This window comes from Phocoena sinus, chromosome 3 (assembly GCF_008692025.1).
Source record: "Phocoena sinus isolate mPhoSin1 chromosome 3, mPhoSin1.pri, whole genome shotgun sequence".
NCBI lineage: Eukaryota > Metazoa > Chordata > Mammalia > Artiodactyla > Phocoenidae > Phocoena > Phocoena sinus.
Genome location: NC_045765.1, coordinates 167,791,659 through 167,817,931, shown reverse-complemented (window position 1 = coordinate 167,817,931; position 26,273 = coordinate 167,791,659). Strand labels below are relative to the sequence as shown.

Here is a 26,273-nt window from a genome sequence, read left to right as displayed (position 1 = left end):
CGCTGGGCGAAAGCTAGTTCCCCAAAAGCCATCTCCTGCCAAAGTAACTTTTGTCTGTAATGAGGCAAGCTCACTATCTCCGACTTCTCAGATTGGCATTCTCAGATATTCCTTACAGATATCAGGTTATCAATGAGCACCAACCCCGCATTGCTAAGGGTTTTAACCTAGAGTGATTTTACATTATAACCTTATTACCCAAGACTCTAATTTACAACTGACAGTAGCAACTGAATACAGCTGAACTCTTTTTTTAAATCCAGGTTTGTGTTTTGCTTCTGCTATTATGAAGTACAATAGAAAGCCCGAGCATCTTAATAAGAGAACAAATGAAGGCATGATGTCTTTGGAATTTGAGTGGCATCAATAAAACTGTCTCTTCATCACCCAGAGGTTCAGGCTGTGTCAGAAGCAATGTACATTCTATTTTGGATATTCTTATTTACATCATCCTTACTTCCAACAGAGAATAAAGTCCCAACGCTTCTTGCAGCAGGGACATTCTCAATAAGATAGCTAAAGTGCAGATAAACAATAGAAAAACTCATAAGAGGAGAGAAAAGTAAACACAGTTGAGCACTTAGAATAATCCCAATGGTATAGTTAGATTTTAAAAGAGTCTCTGAGTAAAATTTCATGCAGAATGGCATTAATTGTATTAGGGATGCATTTGAGGTAAAGAAAGAAAATGGGATGTTACATAATTCTTATTAGCTGATGAGAAAAAGAAACATACCAGGCTGTCAGGTAAAAGTGGACATTTCACAATCACACACCCAAGCCCAAAAGGCAGGGGCTCAGCATTCTTGTTTTGTCTCAGTTATATCTCTTCTCTCAACTTCCTTTGTTCTTTTTCAACTGAAAAATAAACGATCTGACAGAAGATCATGATCCATCAGTCAGTCAACAAGGGAGACCACCAGGGCAAGTCCTAGAGGAGTTTTCATTCTGTTGGAAAGAGAGAGACCCTAAGTCGGACGCAAATGAACAAACAAGATCACTCCAGGTGCCTGCTCAGGGCCATGATGAAGAGAAAATGGAGTATCATCTTTGGGAGTGAATGGTGTGGCTACTCTGGATGGGACGGCTGGGAACATCTCGGAGAAGGGGAGAAGTCGGTGGCAAGTCAAATTCTGTGGCCCTGAGGTGGAAATTAATTGGCATCTTTGAGGGCAGAGAGAAGGCTGGTGTGGCTGCAGCGTCATCAGCCATAAAGCAAAGGGAGATCATCAGGGCGAGAGGCTCTAAGTCATCATGTATAATTTATTCTGATTGTGATGGGAAGTCGTTAGAGGGTCTTACCCAAGGGGAGGGCATAGTATAATTAATGCTCTGGGTAATGGAGCAAGAATGCAGTGTTCCAAGGGAGGAGCATGATGCCCTCTTATGCTAAGATTTTAGTAGTGGAAACAGTGAGAAGCAAACTCAGGTTATAATTTGAAAGTGGAACATATAAGACTTGGTGATGGAGTGGATATGTGTGAGAAGGAGGATCAAGGAGGAATACACACTTTTTTGGCTGCACCCCTAGAAGAATGATGATGCCATGAACTGAGATGACAAGTACTCGGGGAAAGTCAGGGGATTTCAAATGAAAAAATCCAGGTTTTGCTAATGGACATCTTCAAATCAGTATGCCTTTTAGACACCGAAGTGCAGCTAGGAAGTTGGCAGTGGGTGTGCGAGTCTGGAACTCAGGGAAGAGGTCCCAGATGGAGATGTGGATGTGAGAAGCATCTGGCTTTAGATGATATTTGAAGCCATGGAGCTGGATGAGATCATAAGAAGAGAAAAGATCCAAGGAGGCAGGACTGGGGCAACTGGAGCCTTCCAGCAACTAGACCCTGTTAGAGGAAAGGTATCCTAAGACCCTAGGATCTAGTAGTCAGGGAAAGTCGATGCTTCTATCACTCTTATGAAAAAAGTCGGATAATTTCATCTCAACACTGCATTTATTATTAGTACTAATGGCTAATATCTCTCATCGAGATTTGTTATAAACCAAGAGTTGGTCGGTCGGTCGGTCGGTTGGCTGGTTGGTTGGTTTTCAAGAAATAAGAATCAGATCTAAATATTAAAACATGATTTTCTGTGCTGTTTCATATGTGTACCTGTGAAAATAAGGCCTTGCTTTTCTGGGTGTGTGATGGATGTTGCTGTGGTTGCTAATTTCTTATCAGTCTTTATTGTCTCAGGACTTAAGAGCAACTGTCTGCCTTACTGTCTCAGCAAAACACTAAAGGAGAGATTTCAGCCTGACTTTAACCTGCTATTATGTGTTAGTGAAGATGCCTCTTTCAAGAGAGTTGTTTCTGGCTAGAGATTTGAACTTCAGGAAATTGTGTATAAAAACCAGAGGGCCTCTGGGACAAACTCAGTTTTCTTGACCAGCTGGCCTCCAGTCACAGAGTTGGAGCCTAGGGACTGCCTTAGTAGAGACAGGACATCTGAGGCTTTGGTTATTAGCACATGAACCCCATAGGACTGTGTCTCTTACTCAGTTCCAGAAAGATCCCATTGCCATTCTTATTAATACATCCCAGGGTTGAACAATTGTCATTGCCAAAAGTTATTTCTTTTATCTAATCCCCTATGCAGAACTTCACTGACTCTTGATTTAACGTTGATAGAGCGGTAAATAATGCATTGTTTTACTTTATATAGTAAAACTTGGAGTTCAGTTATTTTTTTAAGACTCACCTTTCCCTAGGCTGAATACATTTCCTGATCTAACCTTGGAGATCAAACAACAAAGTACAGTTTATTTGGAGCCACTTTGTTACAAGTTTTATTTTAATTATTTTATTTTATTTAAATGTATGAAAGTGAATCTTGTGGTTTTTTAAGTCTATTATTGAACATTTGGCAGTGGAGACCCCCACTGATTAACTCTGACCAATGTCTGTCTCTGTCATTGACCTTTTTCAGGAACTACCAGCACTCATATGTACATTTCTTCTTTTTGATCAATGATTCTCACTTTCACACACTTAACCAACAGTCCCATTTCTTAACAGCCCAGTCAGTGATAAGGATTGACTATAGATTTTTTGATCATGTTTGTGTTTTAAAGCATTTTTTAAATTTCAGTCTGATGCCAAACTACATTTTCCCATCATTTGTCTACAGTAACTTTAATAACAGTCCTCTGCAGGCATTGTTTGAAATCATATCTGCAAATATCAGGATGGAAATTTGAAAAATTCAAACCACAATCCTGACACCAGAGTTTACAGATTACAAAAAAATTCTAAATATAAACTGAATTTTTAATCATGTTTCACATTTATAATTAAGCTCTTTCTCTCCTCATGGGTAGTTATTTGTTACCTAAATGATATTTTCCATGACAGAAGAAATATACATCATTATCACTGAAAGATTCTTAAAGTATGTTTTTGGCAACTAATACTATTTTTTTTTAATAGGATGTACCAATGGGTCAGCATAATTTTCAAAGTCGCACCTTAAGGTATAGTATATGTGTATACATTCCACTTTCTAATTTTTTAAAGGCTTAATTGTTTTTTATTTATTCCTGAAAGTAATTATCATCAATTATAGTAATTCTGAAGTCTACTTCTTGCGAAAAAAGTGCAGCTACTTGTGAAAGCCCCTACTAAATTGCTTTCAGCTTCTAAAAATAGGATTATTGGTGTCATTTTATTAGAGTTAAAAGAGGGAAAAGGAAAACACTGCCTAGTAAACACTTTAGAACTTTAAATTGTTTTCTTAAAATGATTCTTCTTCATATTAATCTGTAGTAAAAAATTGAACTTTCTTAAAATGAGTAACTTACTTAAAATGATGTTTGTGGGGTTGAATCCTAGAAATAAAAGCAAGGTTAAGTCCAGCCTTCCTATAGTGAAAAGAAGTGCAGCCCACCCTGCTCAAAAAAAGAAAAATTGGTGCTTCCCTGGTGGCACAGTGGTTGAGAGTCCGCTTGCCGATGCAGGGGAAATGGGTTCATGCCCCGGTCCAGGAGGATCCCACATGCCACGGAGCGGCTGGGCCCATGAGCCATGGCCGCTGAGCTTGCGTGCCCAGAGCCTGTGCTCCGCAACGGGAGAGGCCACAACAGTGAGAGGCCCGTGTACCACACAAAAAAAAGAAAAATTGCTTCCACAAAGGCCTGTAGGTCCCTGTTGCCATCTTCACAAGATCACAGACAGACACTAACCCTTTTCCTTGTCTGTGTTCCTCTAGCTTTGGAGCTCAGAGTCTTACTTTTGCGTTGGTTTGGGAGCTAAGTACTTCTTATTGAAGATGTTAGGATAATTAATGAAAGGCCCCAAACTTGAGTCAGCTTTTCTTTCCCCACAGAGACGTGAGTTTATCCCTGTAGAAAACGCATTGCCTGAAAGTAGTTAGATCATTCCCTGCCAGATCTTTAGGGCACACTGTTTCAGACCCCTTTATGTTACTTTATTTTTGTTGTAATGAGCTCTAATTTGTATTTTGTGTAAAATTTGAAATTTTAACATTGACATATAACACTTAGAGCCCTATGTTATAAGGAAAATTGGGTTCTTGGGCTTTTGAAATGTTATTTTTTAAGTGGCAAATACCAAATTAAAGAGAGCTTAAGGTAATTTAAGAAATATTTGGGACCTGTCACATATCTTGAGAAGGCTTGACTCTTCAGGCCAATAAGAGACTAGCACATCTGCAAACAACTGTCTACAGAATTTCATGGACGTCCTTTCGCCTTATATGTGCTATGTCCTCTCATCTGTTTAGTGGGAAATACCTCGTGTAGTGCCAGTATGGTGTGGGCAGTGTATTTGGGGATGAGTGCTGTCTGAAAGACAGTGATCAGAAGCTGTCAGTTTTATCTGTACCAGGCATATGGGAAACCTAATTTCATCCCTACAGGGTTACTCCAAGGTAGATGAAATTGCCATTATCATTTTAGGAGGGAAGAAACCAAGGTGCTGGGTTAGGAGGTGACCAGAGTCACATGACTGTGGAGGCGAGGCCATGGTTATGCTCAGGGTCTGTGACACCAAAACCTGTGTTTGTAGCTGCTCTCCTGTCCTGCCTGCCCTCCTAAGAGCTTCCTCCACATCTACTCCACTTCCCTCCATGGTGGTTGATCTTTGGTGACCCCAAGCCTCACAGAGAGAGCTCAGCTTTCAAATCAGCCTCACCTGGGACTTCCTTTGTACGTCCTGCCTATATAACATGGCCAAGGTCCTAAAACCTCTCTGAGCCCACAGCCTGGCAGTGAGTGGGCATCACAGGGCAGTGAAGCATCATCTGAGATGAAGCAGGACCTCTTCCATGGCTCTTTAGTTAATGCAGCCCAGGCCTGGGGGTGGGACAGGTCGGGGAAGGAGCTCGGGAGGAAGAATGGAGAGGAATTGGAAAGAGGGGTTGGGGACACTCAGTACTGGGGAAGCCAACGGTAGGGCAAGAATGAGGACAAGAAGGTCAAAAATGCTGAAACGTTGAAAGTCTGAGGAATAAAGCCCTGCTTGATGAATTAAGAACTCCTCGTGGGGAGATGATCAGCCCCAAGGGTCTCCTATCACTTCTGTAGCGGAGGTCACAAAACTGTGGAGACAAGGAAACTGTCTACATGTTAAGAGCTGTTAGCCAGAAAATCAGTGAATACAAAGGGTGCATAATAATATGCATTTATGGGCTACTTCATGTGCCACATTTACTGCATTGAGCACTGCACAGGCATTATCTAAGCTAATCCTAAAACAGACTCACAACGACAATGCCATTGTTAGCACCCTGGACATATGATTGAAGGGTTAAATTTTCTTGTGAGCTCAAGGCACCGACACTGTTCCTTCTCACACTTGGAGACACTTTTTGAAAGAGAAAGCCACCAAACTGAAGTCAGGAATCTCAACACTTGGCATAGGGCTGATTAAAAGAAAAAGAAGAGTCTAAAATGAAGGTAGCACCTCAGCTATAAGTGAGAATGAGCCATCTTAGATGATTGCTAAGATGCCATGCTTTTTTTAAAAGAAGGATCAAAATTAATTTGCCTTCCAATTTAGCTTGGAATTTGGCATGCTAAAACCTCTTAATTCCATTGGCTTAGTGTCTACAGGTTATCACTTAATATCGTTCTGTTTTTGAACCAAAACTGCCCTTAGCCTGTTTAAAGAAAGCAGGACCTGAAAGTGTGAATCCACAAACAATGATATAATGTAGGTAGATTACCCATCCATCTCATTAATGATAATTCCATGAGGTTTAATTACAGATAAATATGACATTGCACACTTAATACTATTCTTATCTATATATAGAGGAAGTTCTAAACTCAGAAAAGTATTATTTTTATTCCAGAGTAGGAGGTCTATTCAGTGAGTAATTTAACCAACCACAAGACAAAGACTAGGGGACTAGGTGACTCGGAAACCCAGACTCAGGTGCAGGCTCGGTCAGGACAGTTCGGGAAGGGCCAGATGTGCTTATACTCTTTGCAGTAGATGTTTAACTTTTTTTTTTTTTTTCAAATTTATTTATTTATTTTCATTACTACAGTTTCTGTTTTGCTAATCCCATTGGCTCTTTTTTTTTTTTTTAACATCTTTATTGGGGTATAATTGCTTTACAATAGTGTGTTAGTTTCTGCTTTATAACAAAGTGAATCAGCTATACATATACATATGCTCCCATGTGTCTTCCCTCTTGCGTCTCCCTCCCTCCCACTCTCCCCATCCCACCCCTCCAGGCTGTCCCAAAGCCCCGAGCTAATATCCCTGTGCCTTGCGGCTGCTTCCCCCTAACTATCTACCTTACTACGTTTGTTAGTGTGTATATGTCCATGACTCTCTCTCGCCCTGTTAAAACTCACCCTTCCCCCTCCCCATATCCTCAAGTCCATTCTCCAGTAGGTCTGCGTCTTTATTCCTGTCTTACCCCTAGGTTCTTCATGACATTTTTTCCCTTAAATTCCATATATATGTGTTAGCATACGGTATTTGTCTTTTTCTTTCTGACTTACTTCACTCTGTATGACAGACTCTAGGTCTATCCATCTCATTACAAATAACTCAATTTCATTTCTTTTTAAGGCTGAGTAATATTCCATTGTGTATATGTGCCACATCTTCTTTATCCATTCGTCTGATGATGGGCGCTTAGGTTCTTTCCATCTCTGGGCTATTGTAAATAGAGCTGCAATGAACATTTTGGTACATGACTCTTTTTGAATTTTGGTTTTCTCAGGGTATATGCCCAGTAGTGGGATTGCTGGGTCATATGGTAATTCTATTTGTAGTTTTTTAAGGAACCTCCATACTGTTCTCCATAGTGGCTGAACCAGTTCACATTCCCACCAGCAGTGCAAGAGTGTCCCCTTTTCTCCACACCCTCTCCAGCATTTATTGTTTCTAGATTTTTTGATGATGGCCATTCTGACTGGTGTGAGATGATATCTCATTGTAGTTTTGATTTGCATTTCTCTAATGATTAATGATGTTGAGCATTCTTTCATGTGTTTGTTGGCATTCTGTATATCTTCTTTGGAGAAATGTCTATTTAGGTCTTCTGCCCATTTTTGGATGGGGTTGTTTGTTTTTTTGTTATTGAGCTGCATGAGCTGCTTGTAAATTTTGGAGATTAATCCTTTGTCAGTTGCTTCATTTGCAAATGTTTTCTCCCATTCTGAGGGTTGTCTTTTGGTCTTGATTATGGTTTCCTTTGCTGTGCAAAAGCTTTGAAGTTTCATTAGGTCCCATTTGTTTATTTTTGTTTTTATTTCCATTACTCTAGGAGGTGGGTCAGAAAGGATCTTGCTGTGATTTATGTCATAGAGTGTTCTTCCTATGTTTTCCTCTAAGAGTTTGATAGTTTCTGGCCTTACATTTAGGTCTTTAATCCATTTTGAGCTTATTTTTGTGTATGGTGTTAGGGAGTGGTCTTAACTTTTAAAAACAAGTATTATTTTGATTTTCTCCTTTACATCATTCTCATGCTAATTGTCAAATTAACCTTGGAGAACTCATTCTTATCTTGGCACAATTTATTTGCAAAACATTTTATATTATGACTGAAGATTATTTACTTCCAAGATCAAGTGAGCGGTCTGCACATATAAGTGGGGTTTTCTGTGAATAGCGCTTTCCAAAACTGAGGAACATTTAAATACATGCCATGAAGCTTTGACGTGTCTCAAGTAAGACTTTAGTTCTGAAAATTCTTGAAAATTGACCAAGGAAAGCATAAAATAGGAATGATTATTTTGTCAACCACACCAAGTTTTTACAAGGGGATTTCCAAAGCCAGTATGTTCTGTCATAATATAAAGTTTATAAAGGCAGCAATTCAAGGGCTAGTGCATCTCTTGGGACAGAAATTTTCTTTTATCTCAGACACCAAGGACATATCTTTCAGTGTTGCTTTTTAATTTCACTCTGAGTAGTAAGGCAACATTTTACTGCACCAAAAACTCTAGCCAATTCATTCAATCCACAGAGTGGCTATATGTTAATAGAGAAAAGGCTGCACATAGACTGTTTCCTTTTTAAAAAAAAATTCAGTTAACAGAATCAGACAGAGATTTTGGCATCATAGACACACAGGCTTAGTGTTTAGTTTAGTAATAATATTCTTACCCAAAATATTTCCTCCTTCATGTAGAACCAAGTCACAAAAGAAGAGATTTGAAGAGGAATTAAATGAAAGGATGATTCAAGCAATTGATGGAATCAATGCACAAAAGTGAGTACTTTTAAATTATCATTCCTCTCTTATTTCAATCCTATTATTTGAAAATAATGACATGTTTAATTTCCCACCAAACTCTGTCATACTTATCATGACAAAGCCAAGTTTTCTGAGACAGTTCATTCATTTCACCACAAGCATCCTTAATAATAGCTTTTGTTAGTAGTATTTCATCTTTAAAAAAATTTTTAACTCTGCCTAATCCTCCCCAAGTAAATTACTGATAAACAACATGATACATAATTATAGAGAGAAAATTAGAGCATAGTGTGTTCAGTAGCATATTTTTTAAAGATCAGTAGATTCCACATGGGAAAATCATTAAGTTGTAATGTGTGACACTATTCAAAATGCATTCATCCCCCCACCCTGAAAAATCAGAGAATGTGGAGGTACCTGTGTTCTAAATCCTGGAAGAGGGTCTTGAGCATTAGAATCTGAATTCATGGAGGCAGCAGGAGGAAGACCAATTCTTTGGAGGCCAAAATATCACTCAGTCTATAAAGCTAAGAATTGATATTGTAGTTTTAAATGGTCCAAAAAGGCAGGAGACAAGATTTAAAGAAGGTGGTGGCTTTCATGGCTGGCACAGAATGATTACATTCACCGGCCTTGGAATTCTCCTTAGGTGTGTGTGCCATGGCTGACCTCATGAAGGGCAGGAGGTAAACAACTCAGTGTGTTTCCTGGTACTCATTAGATGCTCCATAAATGTTTATTGAATTAAACTGCGGTGAAAACCTTAGTGGATCCAAATGAAAAGGTTTTATGCGGGGCTTCCCTGGTGGCGCAGTGGTTGAGAGTCCGCCTGCCGATGCAGGGGACACGGGTTTGTGCCCCGGTCCGGGAGGATCCCGCATGCCGCGGAGCGGCTGGGCCCGTGAGCCATGGCCGCTGAGCCTGCGCGTCCGGAGCCTGTGCTCCGCAACGGGAGAGGCCACAACAGTGAGAGGCCCGCATACCGCAAAAAAAAAAAAAAAAAGGTTTTATGTGAAAGTTTTCATCTTTATGGAAACCTATTTAATTTTTATCAAGAAAGTTGATTCATGGAAAGTGTAAATGATTTTCACCTTGAACTGTGCCTCCAAAATTAAGTTACACAGCTTTGCAAAATGCATACCTCTTCTAGACTGTGCTTTGCAAGTGTGCATCTCAGAATATTTCCAGTACTTATGGAGGAATCGCATGAGTGTATGTATGTATGTGGTGTGTGTATGTGTGGAGTTCCATACATATACAATAAAGTCTCTAGGACTGGCTAGAGCTGCAATTCAGATATGCCAGCACATTGAATGCACACCTGCCTAATCCCTGCTGTATACCCCAAATAGATAAAGCCTTCCACCTGCCATAGAGCACTGAGGGCACACCAGCAGTGCCGAGATAGGTGCTCTGCTTTGCCTGATACCAGGATTGAAGTAAAAAACAGTCTCAACTCTGCCCTGATTGAAACCTCAACACCTCACAACTGAGAAAAAATGATTACCTGTAATATACTGGCAGCTAAAACCCAGGCAAGTCTGATTTCGCACAATGTAGATTCATTCAACCAGAGGAAATAGCAGTTACTACTCTGTAACCCACTGGAATAAAATACAGCAGGAGAGAGAAGAAATCTTGTTCCTTGACAAAGGTTAGCCAATTACAATGATAATAGTAATAATAAAAAACAAATGTATAAAATCAGCCTCAGCATGTCTTCATGCAGGACGCCTACCTTGTTAAACTACTTTTATGCCCACTTTTTAGAACGTTCCTACTAAAGGAATCATTAGAAAGTACAATCATTGGCTTTGCTTTATTTTTGTCAAGGTTGTTTGTGAATTGTCTGTCAGTATGGTATCATTTTGTACTCAAATACATGTTTGGTTACCACCTTTGTGTTTTAACGTAGTTTTATGCTAAAGTCGTGGTTAACGTTGGTGTAACTGCTTATGCTGTAATTTTCCCAACACATTTCAGAAAGCAAGTGGAGGAAAATGTCATGCTGTACTCAAAATTCAAAAGGGGAATTTTTTAAATGGAAGCTATTATGCACCTATTTTTTTAATTAGCTTCACTCCCATTCTGTTATGCCCTACTCATTAACCTCTCTTGTTCTTCGATAAGAGGTTCTTCTGATCTTATTTGATTTTCCCCTTGAGGATTCAGTAGGGACTCCAGGCTTGATGTACCATTCAGTCGTTTTCTGCTATTGACATAAAACAGTGATTTATATGCAGATTTTCATGTATTCATTCATTTACTCATTTAGCAAGCATTTGTTAAAGGGTGAGCAATGTCATCATTTGCTCAGCATCAGACATGCATACCAAGACCCCAGGCCTCGTGTTACCCCTCAAAGCCCTGAGTGAGGGGAAGAAAGATCACTGCACAGATGCCCTACAGTTGTGACAGGTAAAGAGGAGCAGGACAGCACAGATGAAAAGTCTCAAGTTTTCCGGAGGAGGTGACACCTGGGCCAAACCTTGAAGGAAACTAAGAGGGAGAGAGGGAAACCTTCATGGTGTGATAACAGGACGTGCCAGGGTCAGAGGTGTGCTCCCCAGTCTTTAGCACAATCAGGACACAGGACGCCCCTGCAGGAGTCTCTCAGGGTAAAAAGGCTTGAGTGGGAAGTTGGATGCCCTGAGAAGCAACTTGGATTCCACCTGAGGGGGTGGGGCGTGAGCACTTTGAATGGTTCTAATCAATGACTGTGTGATCACCTCCATCCTGCTGGTATGCAGTGGATTCCTTAAGACAGGAAGACCCTAAAGTGAATGCTGCAGAGCCAAACCAGAGATGGCCAGGCCCCCGTGAGGACGGAGCTCAGAACAGGGGTTTTGACTTAGTCTGGGTGGGTGATGTCAGCTGAAAAACAATGCACAACCTGAGAGTTGTGAGTTAAGTTTTACTGGGGGCAAAATGAGGACTGTAGGCCAGGAGACAGCCTCTCAGGTAGCTCTGAGGAACTGTCCAAAGAGGTGGGGAGGAGGTCAGTATATACGTGATCTTGGTGAAGGGGGGCACGTGCAACCCAGCACATGTTTAGGCAGAAGGTGGCTCCTTCTCGAGGAGCAGATGTGCCCATTAGTAATTTTAGTGTGTTTCTAGATGTGAGAAGAGGCAAGAAATTGGGCTCATAAAATCTCCTGAAAATATCTGAACTATCTGAAGGCCTTTTCTGCCAGTTTTCCCAGAGCACAGATGTCTCATTCATGATCTCCACCCTGAACCCCTTTGAAGGTGTGTTAAAGGTCAGCGACAGCAGCGGCCAGTGACAAAATCCTTGTAGAGGCAGGTGGCAAGTGGCAATTTTTAGTTGGCGGCGAGGTGAGAGGGAAGAAAATGTGTGCCAGAGGTCTGCCCCAAAGAGGATTACCAGAAGCTTCTCCTCTCTGGAGGTTCAGAGCGGGGAAGAGGAAGCCCTGTGGGTGGACGGACCAGACCATCCCCTCCACGGCAGTATTTTTCTCTTGAGGAGCTGGGCAGTCCTATAAGATTTATCTCAATAGAGAAGTGTGCTGTACAGTTAATATTCAGAATGAGATTGCCATGTCAGGTTCTTCCAGATTGGTTTAAAAAAAAGAAAAAAGAAAAACAGTAGGAAAGAGGTAATGTGAAAAGTTCAAAAGGGGAGAAACAGGGGCCTCTGGGGTGCAGGAAAGGAGCTGGTGAGTTAATGAAGGACACGGGACCCAGGTTTAATTATGTCTGAGTGGAGTGGAGTGCATGTATGGGTGGATGACCGGCCGACCCCAGGGCTGGGGAAGGATCGGGCTTCCACACCAAGAGACCACCTATCCAGCATCATTTATTTCAGCTGCAGGTCCATGGACCACCTTTCCCAAATGCCACAGGTCACCCACGACCTTAGTGCACAACTGAAGCCACTTGGACCTTTGGATTCGAGGCTGCATAGATAGGTATGGTATGTTAGTCAGCTGGGACTGCTGTACAAAATGCCATGGGCTGAGTGGCTTAAGCAACAAAAATTTATTTTCTCACAGCTCTGAAGGCTAGAAGTCTGAGTCAGGGTGCCAGCATGGTTGGTTTCTGGTGAGAACTCTCTCCTTGACTTGCAAGAGGCAGTCCCCTTGCTGTGTGCTCCCGTGGCCTTTCCTTTGGGCTACGCAGAAAAAGAGAAAGAGCGAGCTCTCTGGTGTCACGTCTCATAAGTACACTCATTCTCTTGAGTCAGGTTCCCACCCTTAGGACTGCATTCAACTCTAATTACTTCCTTGGAGGCCCCATCTCCAGATACGCACATTGCAGGTTAGGCCTTCAGCGTATGAAGTGGGAGATATGAACAGTCAGTCCGTAACGAAAGGAAAGTGGTCTTCTCTGTCTTTTAGCATCCCCTTTGTGATAACATTCCAGAATAATTCTGCATGAGGATGTGGAAGTACTTTGTCTCTCAGCTCAAGTCAAGATCTTGTTTAAAATTTCCTTTATTGGCCTCAGCCTAGCACAAAAGCAACTTAGTATAAACTAATAATCATTTTTTTGTGTAGCGCAGGGGCGGGGTTGACTTTCTTTGTGCCAGAGACCACTTGGGTCAGGAACAGTGTCAGGAGACCAGGAATATTGCACACATTGTCCATTCTCTTTTCTGTCTGTAGTTCCAATTCCCCAAAATATTTGACCTTATTTTCCCACACAAATCTTTCTGACTCCAAATATCCATATGACATTTATAAATCTCTGAGTTTCCTGTGAATCAGTATTGGGAACTGAGGCCACCTCAGAGAACCAACAGAGGCGTGAGGCCTGTGGGGAGGATGTGCTCTCCTTAACTCTGAGGACAAAAGAGGAAGAATTGGGCCCATCACTTATGGCTTCAAGGAAGAAGCCTTTGGCCAAACCTGACCTGCTGTGGGAAAAGGAAGGCACAGGGTAGCTGTGGGTCCGGTAGTCTCACCATAAATATCTTTGCTGCAAGGGGATTCACCTCAGGACTAATTGGCCTAAGACAGTTTTGCCATAAAAGATAAAATAAAAGAGAAACATTGAAATGGACATCATTAAACATTAGCAACAAAATTTTGAAAGATTCGATTGCAAAAATAAAAATGCAAAAAGTACTTAGATGCACTTAAAATGTGTGTAGTTACATGGTTATAGTTGTATTTGGGTGTATCTTAGAGAAAGCAATGGTACTTTCTTTCTCAAGGTCGATCACTAAGGGTTCAGTATCTAATATCAGACATACATTCTTTACAATATAAAAAAATCTGCTCTAAGCCTCTGCAGATTCCCCTGGGAGTAAAATGAACAGAGGAGGGACTCTGCTATTTCTTATCAATATGTGTAACGTATATCACTGGTGATACATATCCAGACTGTACTGAAATGTCCCATCACATGCCCAGTCCTTGTATTTCACCAAATCATCTAAGCCAAATTCTGTGCCAAATACCACAATTCTGTCTATTTCATGATCGTCACTGTCAAATGGCAAAAAAAATTCACCATGTTCCTTGACAGATGAATGGATAAAGAAGATGTGGCACATATAAACAATGGAATATTACTCAGCCATAAAAAGAAACGAATATGAGTTATTTGTAGTGAGGTGGATGGAACTAGAGTCTGTCATACAGAGTGAAGAAGTCAGAAAGAGAAAAACAAATACCGTATGCTAACACATATATATGGAATCTAAAAAGAAAAAAAGGTTCTGAAGAACCTAGGGGCAGGACAGGAATAAAGATGCAGACATAGAGAATGGACTTGGGGACATGGGGAGGGGGAAGGGTGAGCTGGGACGAAGTGAGAGAGTGGCATGGACATATACACACTACCAAATGTAAAATAGATAGCTAGTGGGAAGCAGCCACATAGCACAGGGAGATCAGCTCAGTGCTTTGTGACCACCTAGAGGGGTGAGATACGGAGGGTGGGAGGGATATGCAGGCGCAAGGAGATATGGGGATATATGTATATGTATAGCTGATTTACTTTGTTATAAAGCAGAAACTAACACACCATTGTAAAGCAATTATACTCCCATAATGATGTTAAGAAAAATAAAATAAATTTAAAACTTTTAAAAAAGAAATGTATACTCATCAAGAATTATACAACCATTTCTTTTTGGGGAGGATAGGACCTGGATTCTTCTTTTGCCTCCAGCTTCTACTATTGCATGATAAATTTGGTAGAGACGGCAGGAGAGAACAAGCTGTTGTATCTAGATCAGTCAAAGAGCCAATGATTAATGCTCTTGAAGACTGTTGTCAATTACTAGCTGCCTTTTATATATTTGCCATAGCTTGGTAAACTGTTGGTTTTGGTGGGTGGGAGAGATGGCTGCTCACTGAAGGATGTGCAAAGATTGATATATTATCATTTTCTAGTGTAATGAATCCAAAATTGTGAATCAACAGTTATCTATTATGGCAAAACGGCCTTATGGCTAATTAGTTGTACAGCAACTCTGCTTGCAGCCAAGATTCTTATGAGCAAATACCTTGAACCAACAATTGGAATTCCATCCTTTCTCCAAACATCCATCCAGGGATCAAGTCTTATGAACCTGGGTTAGGCGTTGGGGACACAAAGAAAGGCAGACTTTGTCTTGAGGGCTTCCTGTCCACCTGCAGGACAGACAGGTAACTAAAACCTAGAAAGATGGGGGCCCCACTAACCAATGAGGAGCTGGTTTTATCTCCACTTTATAAATTTTGCTCGTATTTTATTTCCAAGCTTATATTATCCAGGAGCATTTTTTAAATAGAAATTTCATCTGTAATAAAGAAAATAAACTTTTTAATAAGTTACTGAAATACATTATTCATAGGATATCCATAATGAATACACAGTTCTAAAAAATGAGTATAGTTAAAATTTATCTTAAATTTTATTTTCTGCTTCTTCTAATATTAACCAACCTTGGATTCCTCCAACTCGTGCCATAAAACAGAACAATAACCTATCTCTGCAGCTGGGGCAGTCATAATATCAAAAAAAATTTATTTTCCTGATACCTAAAGCTTATAACCTTGAATCCAAAAGTATTTTTAAAGTTCTCACTCTTAATGGCAATCATTCTAGAATACATGACTGACTTCTGGGCTACAGTTGAAATTGCACTGTCTGTGCTTTAGTCTCCTGGGAGACTCAAGTTCATTGTGGTGCGTGTGCTGTGAGCATCTTCAGAACTGTCCAGATGTTCCAGGCACACGGCTGTCCAGGTAGCCCTGGAGATGTTCCTCCTCAAATGAGGCGGTGTCCTGGGTTAACTGGGTCAACCCTAATGTGAAACCTCAGTGTACATTTCGACCTGAGTCTGAAATCAGGAGGTGACTGTCCCTGTTGATTATGTGATAATGTGTGACAGTTCACTTGGTCTTTATTCCTGGATCGTCAAAGGCCTTCCCCATTTGTCTTTATCTCCCAAATACATTGCAGTTAGTCAAAATCCATAGAGATATGACCAATGGGTTGGAAAAGTGCTATATTTAGGAATTCTTGGAACTTGATCATTGTTTTCACAGGTATAACATTTTATCTCTAGAAGTATATATATATATATATATACTCTCTCTGCCTGTATATAGATATATAAGTATAGATATAAATGTAGATGTAGCTATATAGTTATATACACTTGGAAATATATACATAAATATGCAGGTATTTGTGCATAAATACTACATGCATATACATAAGCAATTCAGGTAATTATATATTTTAATTATAAAAGTCTTTATTTTTAAAAAATCAGAAAGTAGAAATAAAAATTCCTCAGTGTCGTGACTTAGCCTAGATGGTAATTTATTTTGTTTGTAATTATTTCTAGGTATTTTTCTTGATGCATAGATTTCAATTTTTTCTTACATTTCTGTACTCATGGCTATAAGAATGTGATATCTCTCTGTTTTCTTAGCTTTATTTCATAAACTGTGTGTTTATTTTACTGCAAAATGTGTGACTGTACCGGGCATCATATGCCCAGCTTGCTGGGTCATATACCCAGTGTGGCCATTTAACCTGCGATTATACACAATGTTCTAGTGAAGAAGAGTTTTGTCTTTAAGGTCTTTCTCTATCTCAACTGCTTTCCCAAAACAGATTTCTGAAAGTCAATCAATGTATAAGAATGTTACTTCCATATGCCTTTTATTTTTCAACATCTGAGAGATATATATGTATTATGTATGTGTGTGTTTATGTTGGCATCAATGTACTATGTTAGTGGTCTGACCTGATTGCTGCTTATATTAGTATTTGTACCCATTTTTTGAAATCTGTATTCAAGCATGACTTTTTTTTTACTTTATAGAAATGAAAAACATGACAATGAAAGTATTTTTAGTAAGTGTGAAAGGAGTAAAATCTTCTTGCCTACATCTGGAAGCCACTCTAAATATTTCTGATGCTCTGTGATGTGTTGCTTGCTATAAGCTAAGAAAAATGGTGCTTCTCTCTGAACCAGATCCTTTAGGAGATGAAAGTAACATGTGGTTTCAGTAAGACATAAGGGAATAAATTTATTGATGTACTTGAGTCCTTTTGATGACTTATCTATCTCCCTAATTATTTAAGTTGGATAACTTGAGTTTCAATTTGGTTTGACAGTTGGTTTGTAATGTAGAATTTTCAAGGAAAGCAATATGTGAATAAGCATATTATATTTGCATATCCTGTTAACAAACCTAGATTCCATATTTGTCATTATGAAGAAAGAAAAATGCAAGTCATTTTTAAAAAATAGTTCCAGATGTTTGGTTGGAGGTTTGGTTTTATAATGTGTCTGTCCTTTTTATTTCCAGGCAATGGCTCAAGTCTGAAGACATTCAGAGAATCTCATTGCTTTTCTACAATAAAATACTAGAAAAAGAAGTAAGCTATTTTTTTCTTCAAAATCAATCATTTTTCCAAAATATTAGTTTTTTTTAAATTCCATCATGAAATTGTATTCATAGCATTTTACATGAAACATTTAAACTGCCTCTAACCATATCCGATTTCTTTCTAGCTTTTCCTGTGGTTCTTCCAGGCATATATTGTTTTACCACATTTCTGGTTACCAGGTTTCTGTCTTTGGCTAGTCACCTCTTTCAACACTCCTGTTAGTAAATGATGTCTGTGTGATGTGGAGCTAAGGGAAAGGGAAGAATTGAATATCTTGCTTTCTCAGTGAGAAATTTTCTTAGAAAAGATTTTTAAAGAAAGCAAAATGCTTTCTGACAAATTTACAGTGTCTTTACACAAATTATTTTAACTTTTTGATAAAAATATGAGATTTACATTCAACCCCTGTTTGGGAGAATTAGAAACTTTTAAGTTTTGTTGCATCTAAATACTTTCACATTTTAACTCCTAAAGTAGAGCTATTTCAGGCACAAATAAATAACCAGACATTTAATTTATACATGTCAAGCTTAACCAGGATTTGCTAAAATGAATTAAGTAATTATTGCAGAAAGGACAACTGTTCTAGGTTGGCCTTATTCATTTGCCTTTTTTTGTGTGTTGATCTAGAAAAAGAGTAGGTTAGAGGTAATTTGCACAATCTAACCATATAATTATAGTTTTAGTTTGAACAGAAGCTACTATGTTAATGGCAACAGTCACAGCACAGGTATTAAAACTCTGTTGAGAAAATTCAGTTCATTGTTTTATGGAGATTGAATGGACATAGAAAATATCAAAATTCTTTCCAAAACTCATCAAGGTTGGATTTTACAATTACACCAAAGCTTTCTTTTGTTCTAGTGAGTGATCAAGAAGATCACTTTTCTGCTTCTAAGTCAAGGACTTTGACTGCAGAGAGTTTACCAAATTTATGTTTGATACAATTTATTATTATTATTATTAAGCAACTTAGACACTAATGACTACTTACTGTTTAAATGTTAAATTATTTCCTTCCTGATAGAAGTCCTTTTCTTTGATTAATACCACAAGGAAATTCCAAGTCATGTCTCTGCACAAAGCACAGAAAATAAGGACATAACTGAGTGCATAAAATATAATCACATTTCAGCAATTACGCTAGCAGAGCTTCTTCATCAGCTTTGTAAATTATCCTGGCTATGAAGTCACAAAAGTCACCAAAGAAATATTCTAGTAAACAGAAAATGATCATTATTAAAACATGCAGCTTTTGCTGACATTCCCCATGTGTACATATTTGCAGAGGCAGACTTTAGACAGCATTGAGATTTAAGCTCACTTTTTGTCCTCCTATTCCCAACCTGCTCTTCAGGCCAGCAGGAGGGGTAAAAAGCAGCAAGACATAGAGGAAGAGAAGCCAGACCACCCAGAGGTCTATCATCTGCACCAAAATCCCAGAGGCTAAACCCGAGAAATACACACCTAACTTCCCATAACTTGGGACACAGTTTGTGCAGATACACTAATGCAACCTGCCAGCATTGTCAGGAGGCTTCGATAGCATTGCCACAAAAACTTGATTTCCTTTAATTTTACCATAGAACCCTTGTTTGAGAGGCAATAGTGCCTCGTGGCTGGAAGCCTGGGTTCGGGAGCCAGTCCAGCGGGATGAAGATTCTGGTTGCACCATGTGCTGTGTGTTTCTAAGAATGTTAATCAGTTGTTCTGGTCCAAAGTTTTTTCATACAAAACTAGAGACGGCAATAGTTCCTGCCTCACGCAGTTGTTGTGAGGATTAAATGAGTTAGTCCGCAGAAAGCCTTGAGAGTGCCCGGCACACCATCACCAGAGTCAAGGGGACATGTGGCAGACTGAGTGCAGCGTTGGCTGGCTTTTCCTGCATAAGCCAAGAAGAGCAGCCCCAGGCGGGCAGCTACACTGGTCAGTTTATGATCCTGGATGTTATGGAAAGCCATGTGAAACTGCTGATTATGCTGGGCAAGTAGAAAGAGTCCAACAGCCAGGCCCAGACAGGCAAACAGATGTTCGTAGAGGACAGAGCCTGCTGGTCTTCTGTCTTATAATTTCACTCACCACCTCTCGATAATAAAATAAAAAGCTAAAACAAATAAATAAAATGAGAATATTGCATTTCCTCAGTACTCTTCAAAAGCAAAATATGGCTATGTGAAAAGTCAGTTTCTTTCCACAAGCAATCTCGGACCTTAGACCCACAAGGGAGGCAGGACACCTGCACACTTCATTGGTCCATTCAGTTCACTCACTCGTCTTTCTGGCCAGGTGCTCTGTCTCCTTGCTGGAGGGATTCGATTGCCTCTACATGGGTTTCTGAACAGGTCGACTCACGGAAGTCATGGTCTTTGAAGTCACCCTTTCACAGCTCGTTTGGAGAGAGGAAGCTCTCGTTGCCAGAGGTGAACAGCCATTGTCCTTAGGTTGTCTTTTTCCACAGTCTGCAGGTGACGAGTGTGATGGATGAACCAGGTACAGTTAGATGTACCTGCTGGATGACTATTTCAGCCCTTCTCTCAGACAACCTGTCATTCCTGGTTTCTTTTCCCCCCTTAGTACCGAGCCACTGCACTGCCAGCCTTCAAGTATTACGTGACCTGCGCCTGCCTCATATTCTTCTGCATCTTCATCGTGCAGATCCTGGTCTTACCCAAGTAAGTACATACGGTTCTACGTTGTCATTCTCACTGGGTGTGTATTTCTGCTGGACTCAGTTATACTAAGGGTTACGAGAGGATGCACAGTTTCCAACGGAGCGCTTATGTAACATGGGCGGGCGGCAGGCAGGGTGGGGAGAGGACGGCGGGCAGGGGAGGTGATTTCAGGCTCTGTGAAGCTAAGTGGCCCCCGTGTCTTATTCAGTTTTAGTAATTTTGAATTTTCAAAGTGGACATGTTGATTGACCTTCTAGGGATTTTTTAAAAAATAAATTTAACCATTTTACTTTGATTTCCATATTATTCTGATGCTTATGTCTAAGAAATGTAACCCAGTAAGTTTACCCAGGAAGAGCAAAATCACCAGATGTTGTTTCTAATAAACAAACAACATTATTATGTATTGAAAGGACAAAACCTGCTCTAGGCTTACTTTGCCCACCCCTTCATTCTGATTTCATGTTCTCCCTGAAGCCCACCCTCACCGCCATCTCTGAGTGTTATGAGTCACTGTCTAGCTTGCCCCTCCCAGGAGAGACCTGGGTACAGAGAACTGGATAACCAGATTTCACATTTTTCCTCCTACTGGTGAAAACCCAATCACTCCATGATTCCTAGGTAGACGTTCTCTTATACCTTATTAAGGAGTGGAATGTAAGTCAACTGACTTTCTTTAAAGAAACTGATTTTTTTCTCATCCTACAATCTAAAAGAAAATGCTTGTCCTTCTTTCAATAATTGGGGATAAGAAAGAAATTTAAGAAAAATTTTCTTTCCACTCATCATTACCTCTTTTGTAAAGGCCACAACGACCATTTTCAGTCTAGTTGGAGTTAGTTGTATTATTGCATTTAACTTCAGCTGTGCAGCCAGCATTTGTGGGCAACCTGAATTGCTGAGTCTGGGTTACAGTTTGTCTCATGAAGATGCTGAGCAAACTAGAAAGAAATGGTCTGCCTTTCTCTTCATACCCCAAAGGATGTTCTTCTGGACAACTAGCCAATACCAAGGCATTTAAAGATTAATAACAAGTGATCGTATTATTCGTACATGTACAATCCCAAAGCTATCTGCCCCCTTTTAGAAGAGGTTCCCACTGGCCACCCCCTTCCTCCTCTTTCCCCCCATAAATGAGCATTGAAATACATTTGCCAAATGAGTTCTTCCTCTAGACTTACACAGTCTTCAGTGAAATTTGCCAAGGTCAACCTGTCAGTTTTCCAATGAAAAAAAAAAATGTTAACAATTAAGCTTTTTCTAAGTTCCAGGCCTCTGCCACATGGTACAGGAGAGAAACAGCTGTTCCTGCACAGACAGGGCTTATTGAATAGTAAAGCCGAAGGGCATGTAAAAAGTGATGTAGTTGAAACAAGTGTTACCAAGGGGAATGAGCCCTTATTTATACTCTAAAGTAGAGACATTCATTCATTTTTCTACATCTTCCTATTGGATGAGTATTTTCATATTTTCTACATCACAATTAAGACAAGGTTTATCACCTACTGTTTGGGAGGGGAGAAAGTGACCAGAGCGTTATAAAAGATGATGCCAAAGAGGACAAAAGGACTTCTGGGGACCAGGAAAAACATTCCATGGAATTACACTTTAAAAAAAATCAAGTTGGTGTCTTTTCTGTCTTCGCTTTTATTTTTTTGTCTCTTTTCTGTTGTGTTGTTTTATGAGAACCCATCGAAGTTCATTCCCTCAGGCATCATTACCAATTACTGTGTTTCTCTTGAGCAACAAGTTGGATTTTGAGCATAAGTGTTGTGAAATAGGTACGGGTCACATTTCCCTCTCTGTGTTGGCAGTTAGAAGGCGCAGAGTAAGGTCTGCGGACGCCTTTCTTGGAGACTTTAGACCTGCACTTTCTATACCAACCTCACAGTATAGTATAGTATAGTATAGTATAGTATTTTTCCTTCATTTTTCTTTCACGTTAATGTCCTAATTTTTCTTTTTTTAAAAATTCTTACTCTGAAATATTTCAAAGATACAGAAAAGTACAGAACATAATATAATAAATATGCATTTTCACACAATCCAGATTTCACAAATGTTGAGCCTGTGTCATACTGACTATATATAAGTTTCTGTGCTCTTGGGGACATTATTGGTTGGGTATGCTTCCTGTAAACAGTACCTATTGTTATGGGGTCTTTTTGTTTATTCAATCTGATATCTTTTTGTATATTAATGTGACTTTATTCCATTTGTATTTTGATTCTTTTATTGATGCGTGTGGACCCACTTCTACTCTCTTATTTTATATTTCATTTACTTTGCTTTTCTTTGGTTTTCCCCATGCCCCAAATCTCCCACCTTCTTAACCTCTAAAGGATTCATCAAGTTTTCTTTATTCTTGTTTTTCCTTTACTATATACATAGAGCAGGGGAGAGAGAAGGGGGATCCTATATATTTTCTTTCAATGATTACCATTGAAATTTTAACACATATTCTTAGTTTAATAAATTATAAAGTTAATCATTATGTCTCTTCTAGGTAATTATTTCTTAGGATTTTAGTTCCAGATGGTAATTACAGTCAATATTGATTTACACTTACTCACATTCTTTATCATTTTGTTTGTTCATCAGTGCTTTGTAAACATTATTTCTTCCTACAAGTTTATGCTCCTTCTTGCTGATGTGTATCATTTATTAGTCCCTTTAGTTAGTATCTGTGAGTTGCAATAGCTCCTTTTTTTGTTTGTATTAAAATATCTTTAGCTGCTTTATTTCAATTTACCCTTGAATAATAGTTTGGGTGTAAAATTCTTATTTTCCCTTACTATTTTGATGATATCATTACATTGAATTTCAGCTTCTGTTGTTGCTAAGGAAATGTCTTCTGTCAATCCCATTACATTCCTTTGTAAGGAATCGGTCTTTCCTATTTGTATGCTTTTCAGCTTTTTTTTGGGGGGGGGGAGGTGACCAGGATTTTTACCGTATTGTTTCTAGATATACACTTGTTCTCATTTCCCTACATGACTAGCTGTGATTTTTGTTCAGCCTGAGGATTCTTGTCTTTGCTTAGTTCTTAGCAATTGACTGCCTGTTTCACCTCACATATTGCTTCTCTCTTTTTCTCTGTCCTTTCCTCCTAGAACTCTTATTAATTTTACATTGTGCTGTTCATTCTGTGCTCCAGGTCCTGTCATTTTTCCTCTTTCTACCTCTTTAACTCTTTGTGCTGCATTCTGGTGAATTCCTCATCCACAATGAGTTTATAATTTCAAAGATCACTTTTTCATATCTAAGAAGTCTACTTTTTATCTGAGTTTTTCTTATAATTCTCTATTTTGCCTATGCTTTTTATTTTTGTCCATTTATTTTCAGATTTTAAACATGTATGAAAATATCACTTGTTTCCTTCTGTTATTTATGGGTCATAAGTGCATGAATTCTGTTATTTACTCTCACTATTGTCTCTTTTGTGGTCATGTGTCTCCTTCTGTTATCTGTAATTTCAACTGTGAGTTCATCAAAGCAAGGGTTTAGGTCCATGGTGATCTCATGTGTTCTGAGTTCTGAAGGTATCACTATGATATAGTTTTCACTGTATCTCTGCCAGGACCTCTGGGGTTCACCAGTTCAAGCCACAGTATTTTTTAAAAATACTTAGGTCATGTGAGTTTGATTAGCCCCTTAACGTGGATCAGGATTGGGGATCTCAGTTGTCAAAGATTATTCCTTTTCCACTTATGACCCTACATAGGTACTTGGCATCCCTGAAAATTACCAGGCTGTTGGGCATAGTTTTTATGTTTCCTGATAGGCCTTTATGCCTTCTGACTTTATTCAAGAGCTCAGTTCTAGTTTTCCATTGAGATAGTCCTGTAAGCATCACCAACCTTGTACTGCCATTAAATCTCACATTCACTCCATGGCATGTATCAGCCCCTGGTCCCTCCCGGACCATTTAGTGTCAGTGCCTCTTGGCGTTCTACTTTGAATACCCTCTGTGTGTCTAGTGTGTTCTCTTCCTTGCTCTGAGTGCATCCATTTAAAAATAATAATTCTGTTATATTTTATGAAGCATGTTTATTGAGATAATGGCCCGTCTCACTTTTTCTAATATGCCCTAGCTTGTTTTTAAATATGCTGAATTACAGTTTTATTTTGTTTGTTCTTTTGGTAAACTGCTTCATGTTTTGGGGGGGCAGGGAAGGAGAGAAATGAGTGAGTAAATGAATAAATAGTGAGTGAATGAATAAGTAAGGAGGAACTTATGACCTTGAAAGGACCAGAAAGGGGAAGTGTTTCCCTGAAAGGGGGCCTTACATCATCCCTTTTGGGCCCATAATTTTCAAATCTGGCTCTAGTCTCAGGATTTGAGCAGATGTAATTAAATTATTAGTTGGCCCCTCTTTTTGGAGTTGTTCTCTCACTTCTGTCAGCTTTGTACTATAACTTTATCAGAAATGTGAGCTACCTTCAAAGACCAGAAATGAGCGAGCATGAATTTTTACATTTTTTAGTAGTTTCATTCATATTGTCTGCCAAACTAAATAGATTATGTTAAACCATTCATGGCAATTATTAAAATAAGAATTTTTTTTCTAATAAGGTTCAGTGAGATATCATATGTTTCATTACCCAAGCAAAATTAAGAATAATGACATTTTCCTTAAGGAAAATTAATAGCAAATTATGATATAAAATGTCTCTATTATTTCCACTGAGATTCTTTAATATGCATTCTCTTACTCATGTTAATAATCAATGCTCATTAATGATTTAATAATCATTTCAAAAGAGTTGCTTTTATTTTGTTATCTTCAAAAAGGGGAAAAAAATAGGAGAAAGTTTAATGGTAGAATCGTTCATGTCCATTGAAAGAAGGCTTGTTTTCTAAACAGAAATGATGAAGAACAACTTTTGTGAAGGCAGTTTTCTTTGGTGGGCAACCAAATTGGTTGGCCCCCATATTGGATACCATGAAGGTAATTTGCTCCCTGTGTACCTTGATGCAGTGGATGTGAATCTTTGGGCAAAGCAAAAAATAAAGAAGGAAGAGAAGGGAAGGGAAGGGAAGCAAAAAATGAAGGAAGATAATTCTCACTGTCCAAGATAAATGAACCAGGTACCTTTTACTGAGATGAACAATATTCAACTCTGGATTCAGGTCACCTGAAAGTAAGGAAATGCCTCACAGTTAGTAGCTTGAATATAAGTTAGAAGTTTTATTCCTTCTCCATAATCAAAGGCCCGAGGTCCCTCAGATTCCTTGGGAGTCCTGGGTCCCTCCAGCACACAGCTCTGCTTTCCCTAGAGTTTGGTCCTCATCTTCATTTCTAAGATGGCAGCATCCACATTCTGAGCAACAAGATGGAGGAACAGACCCAGAAGCAGAAGGCAAAAGCATTTATAACTGAGTCTCTGTGGATGCCTCCAAGAAACTACCTCATGACACTTTGGTCTATAACTCAAGACTGAGATCTTAGTCACATGTGCAAACCTAGCTGCAAGGGAGGCCGGAATGTGTAGCCTTTAGTCTGTGTAACAGGGTGCCCATCTGAAAATTCTATTATCAGGAAAAAATGGATTTCATGAAAACCAGTAATCTCTCCAGGAATGAAAGGTGATTTTAGTTGTGGTTACCTATATGTCACTGATACAGTAAGATTTGAAGGACAATAACAATAAAAAGGGAGCTGAATGCGTTTTTACTCAATGAAACAGGCCATTATACTTTTACTTTGTATCTGGGCAATATTCTGAGCATTTGTAATAAAAATAGAAATCCATAAGAGAAATTCATACATACATTCTGTCCATCATTTGTGGAATCACCCTACACCTGTTTATCAAGCTATCATATACCAGGCATAGTTCGAGATGCTGGGAAAGCAGCAGTAAGTAACCCCCCAAAAGTCCTTTCTCTCATACAGCTTACATTCTATTAGGAGGCACAACACTAATGTAATAAACAAATACATATTAATTCAGTTGTAATAAGCTTTAAGAAAAATTAAAAGAGTAGGCGACTAGAGAGTGAGGGAAGGTGGTAATTCAGATGAGGGCTGTCAGGGAAGGCATCACTGATTGAGTGAT

General features: G+C 39.2%; 1 protein-coding gene across 1 annotated transcript in view; it reads left to right on the top strand.

Moving 5' to 3' along the window:
- Nucleotides 1–26,273, top strand: part of ADCY2 (adenylate cyclase 2) — a 455,891-nt gene that overhangs the window by 334,297 nt on the left and 95,321 nt on the right. The window contains exons 11-14 of the mRNA XM_032629124.1: nucleotides 3,429–3,472; nucleotides 8,611–8,691; nucleotides 17,457–17,526; nucleotides 20,113–20,210. Of these exons, the coding sequence (XP_032485015.1) occupies nucleotides 3,429–3,472; nucleotides 8,611–8,691; nucleotides 17,457–17,526; nucleotides 20,113–20,210 (293 nt within the window). The remainder of the gene's footprint in view (nucleotides 1–3,428; nucleotides 3,473–8,610; nucleotides 8,692–17,456; nucleotides 17,527–20,112; nucleotides 20,211–26,273) is intronic.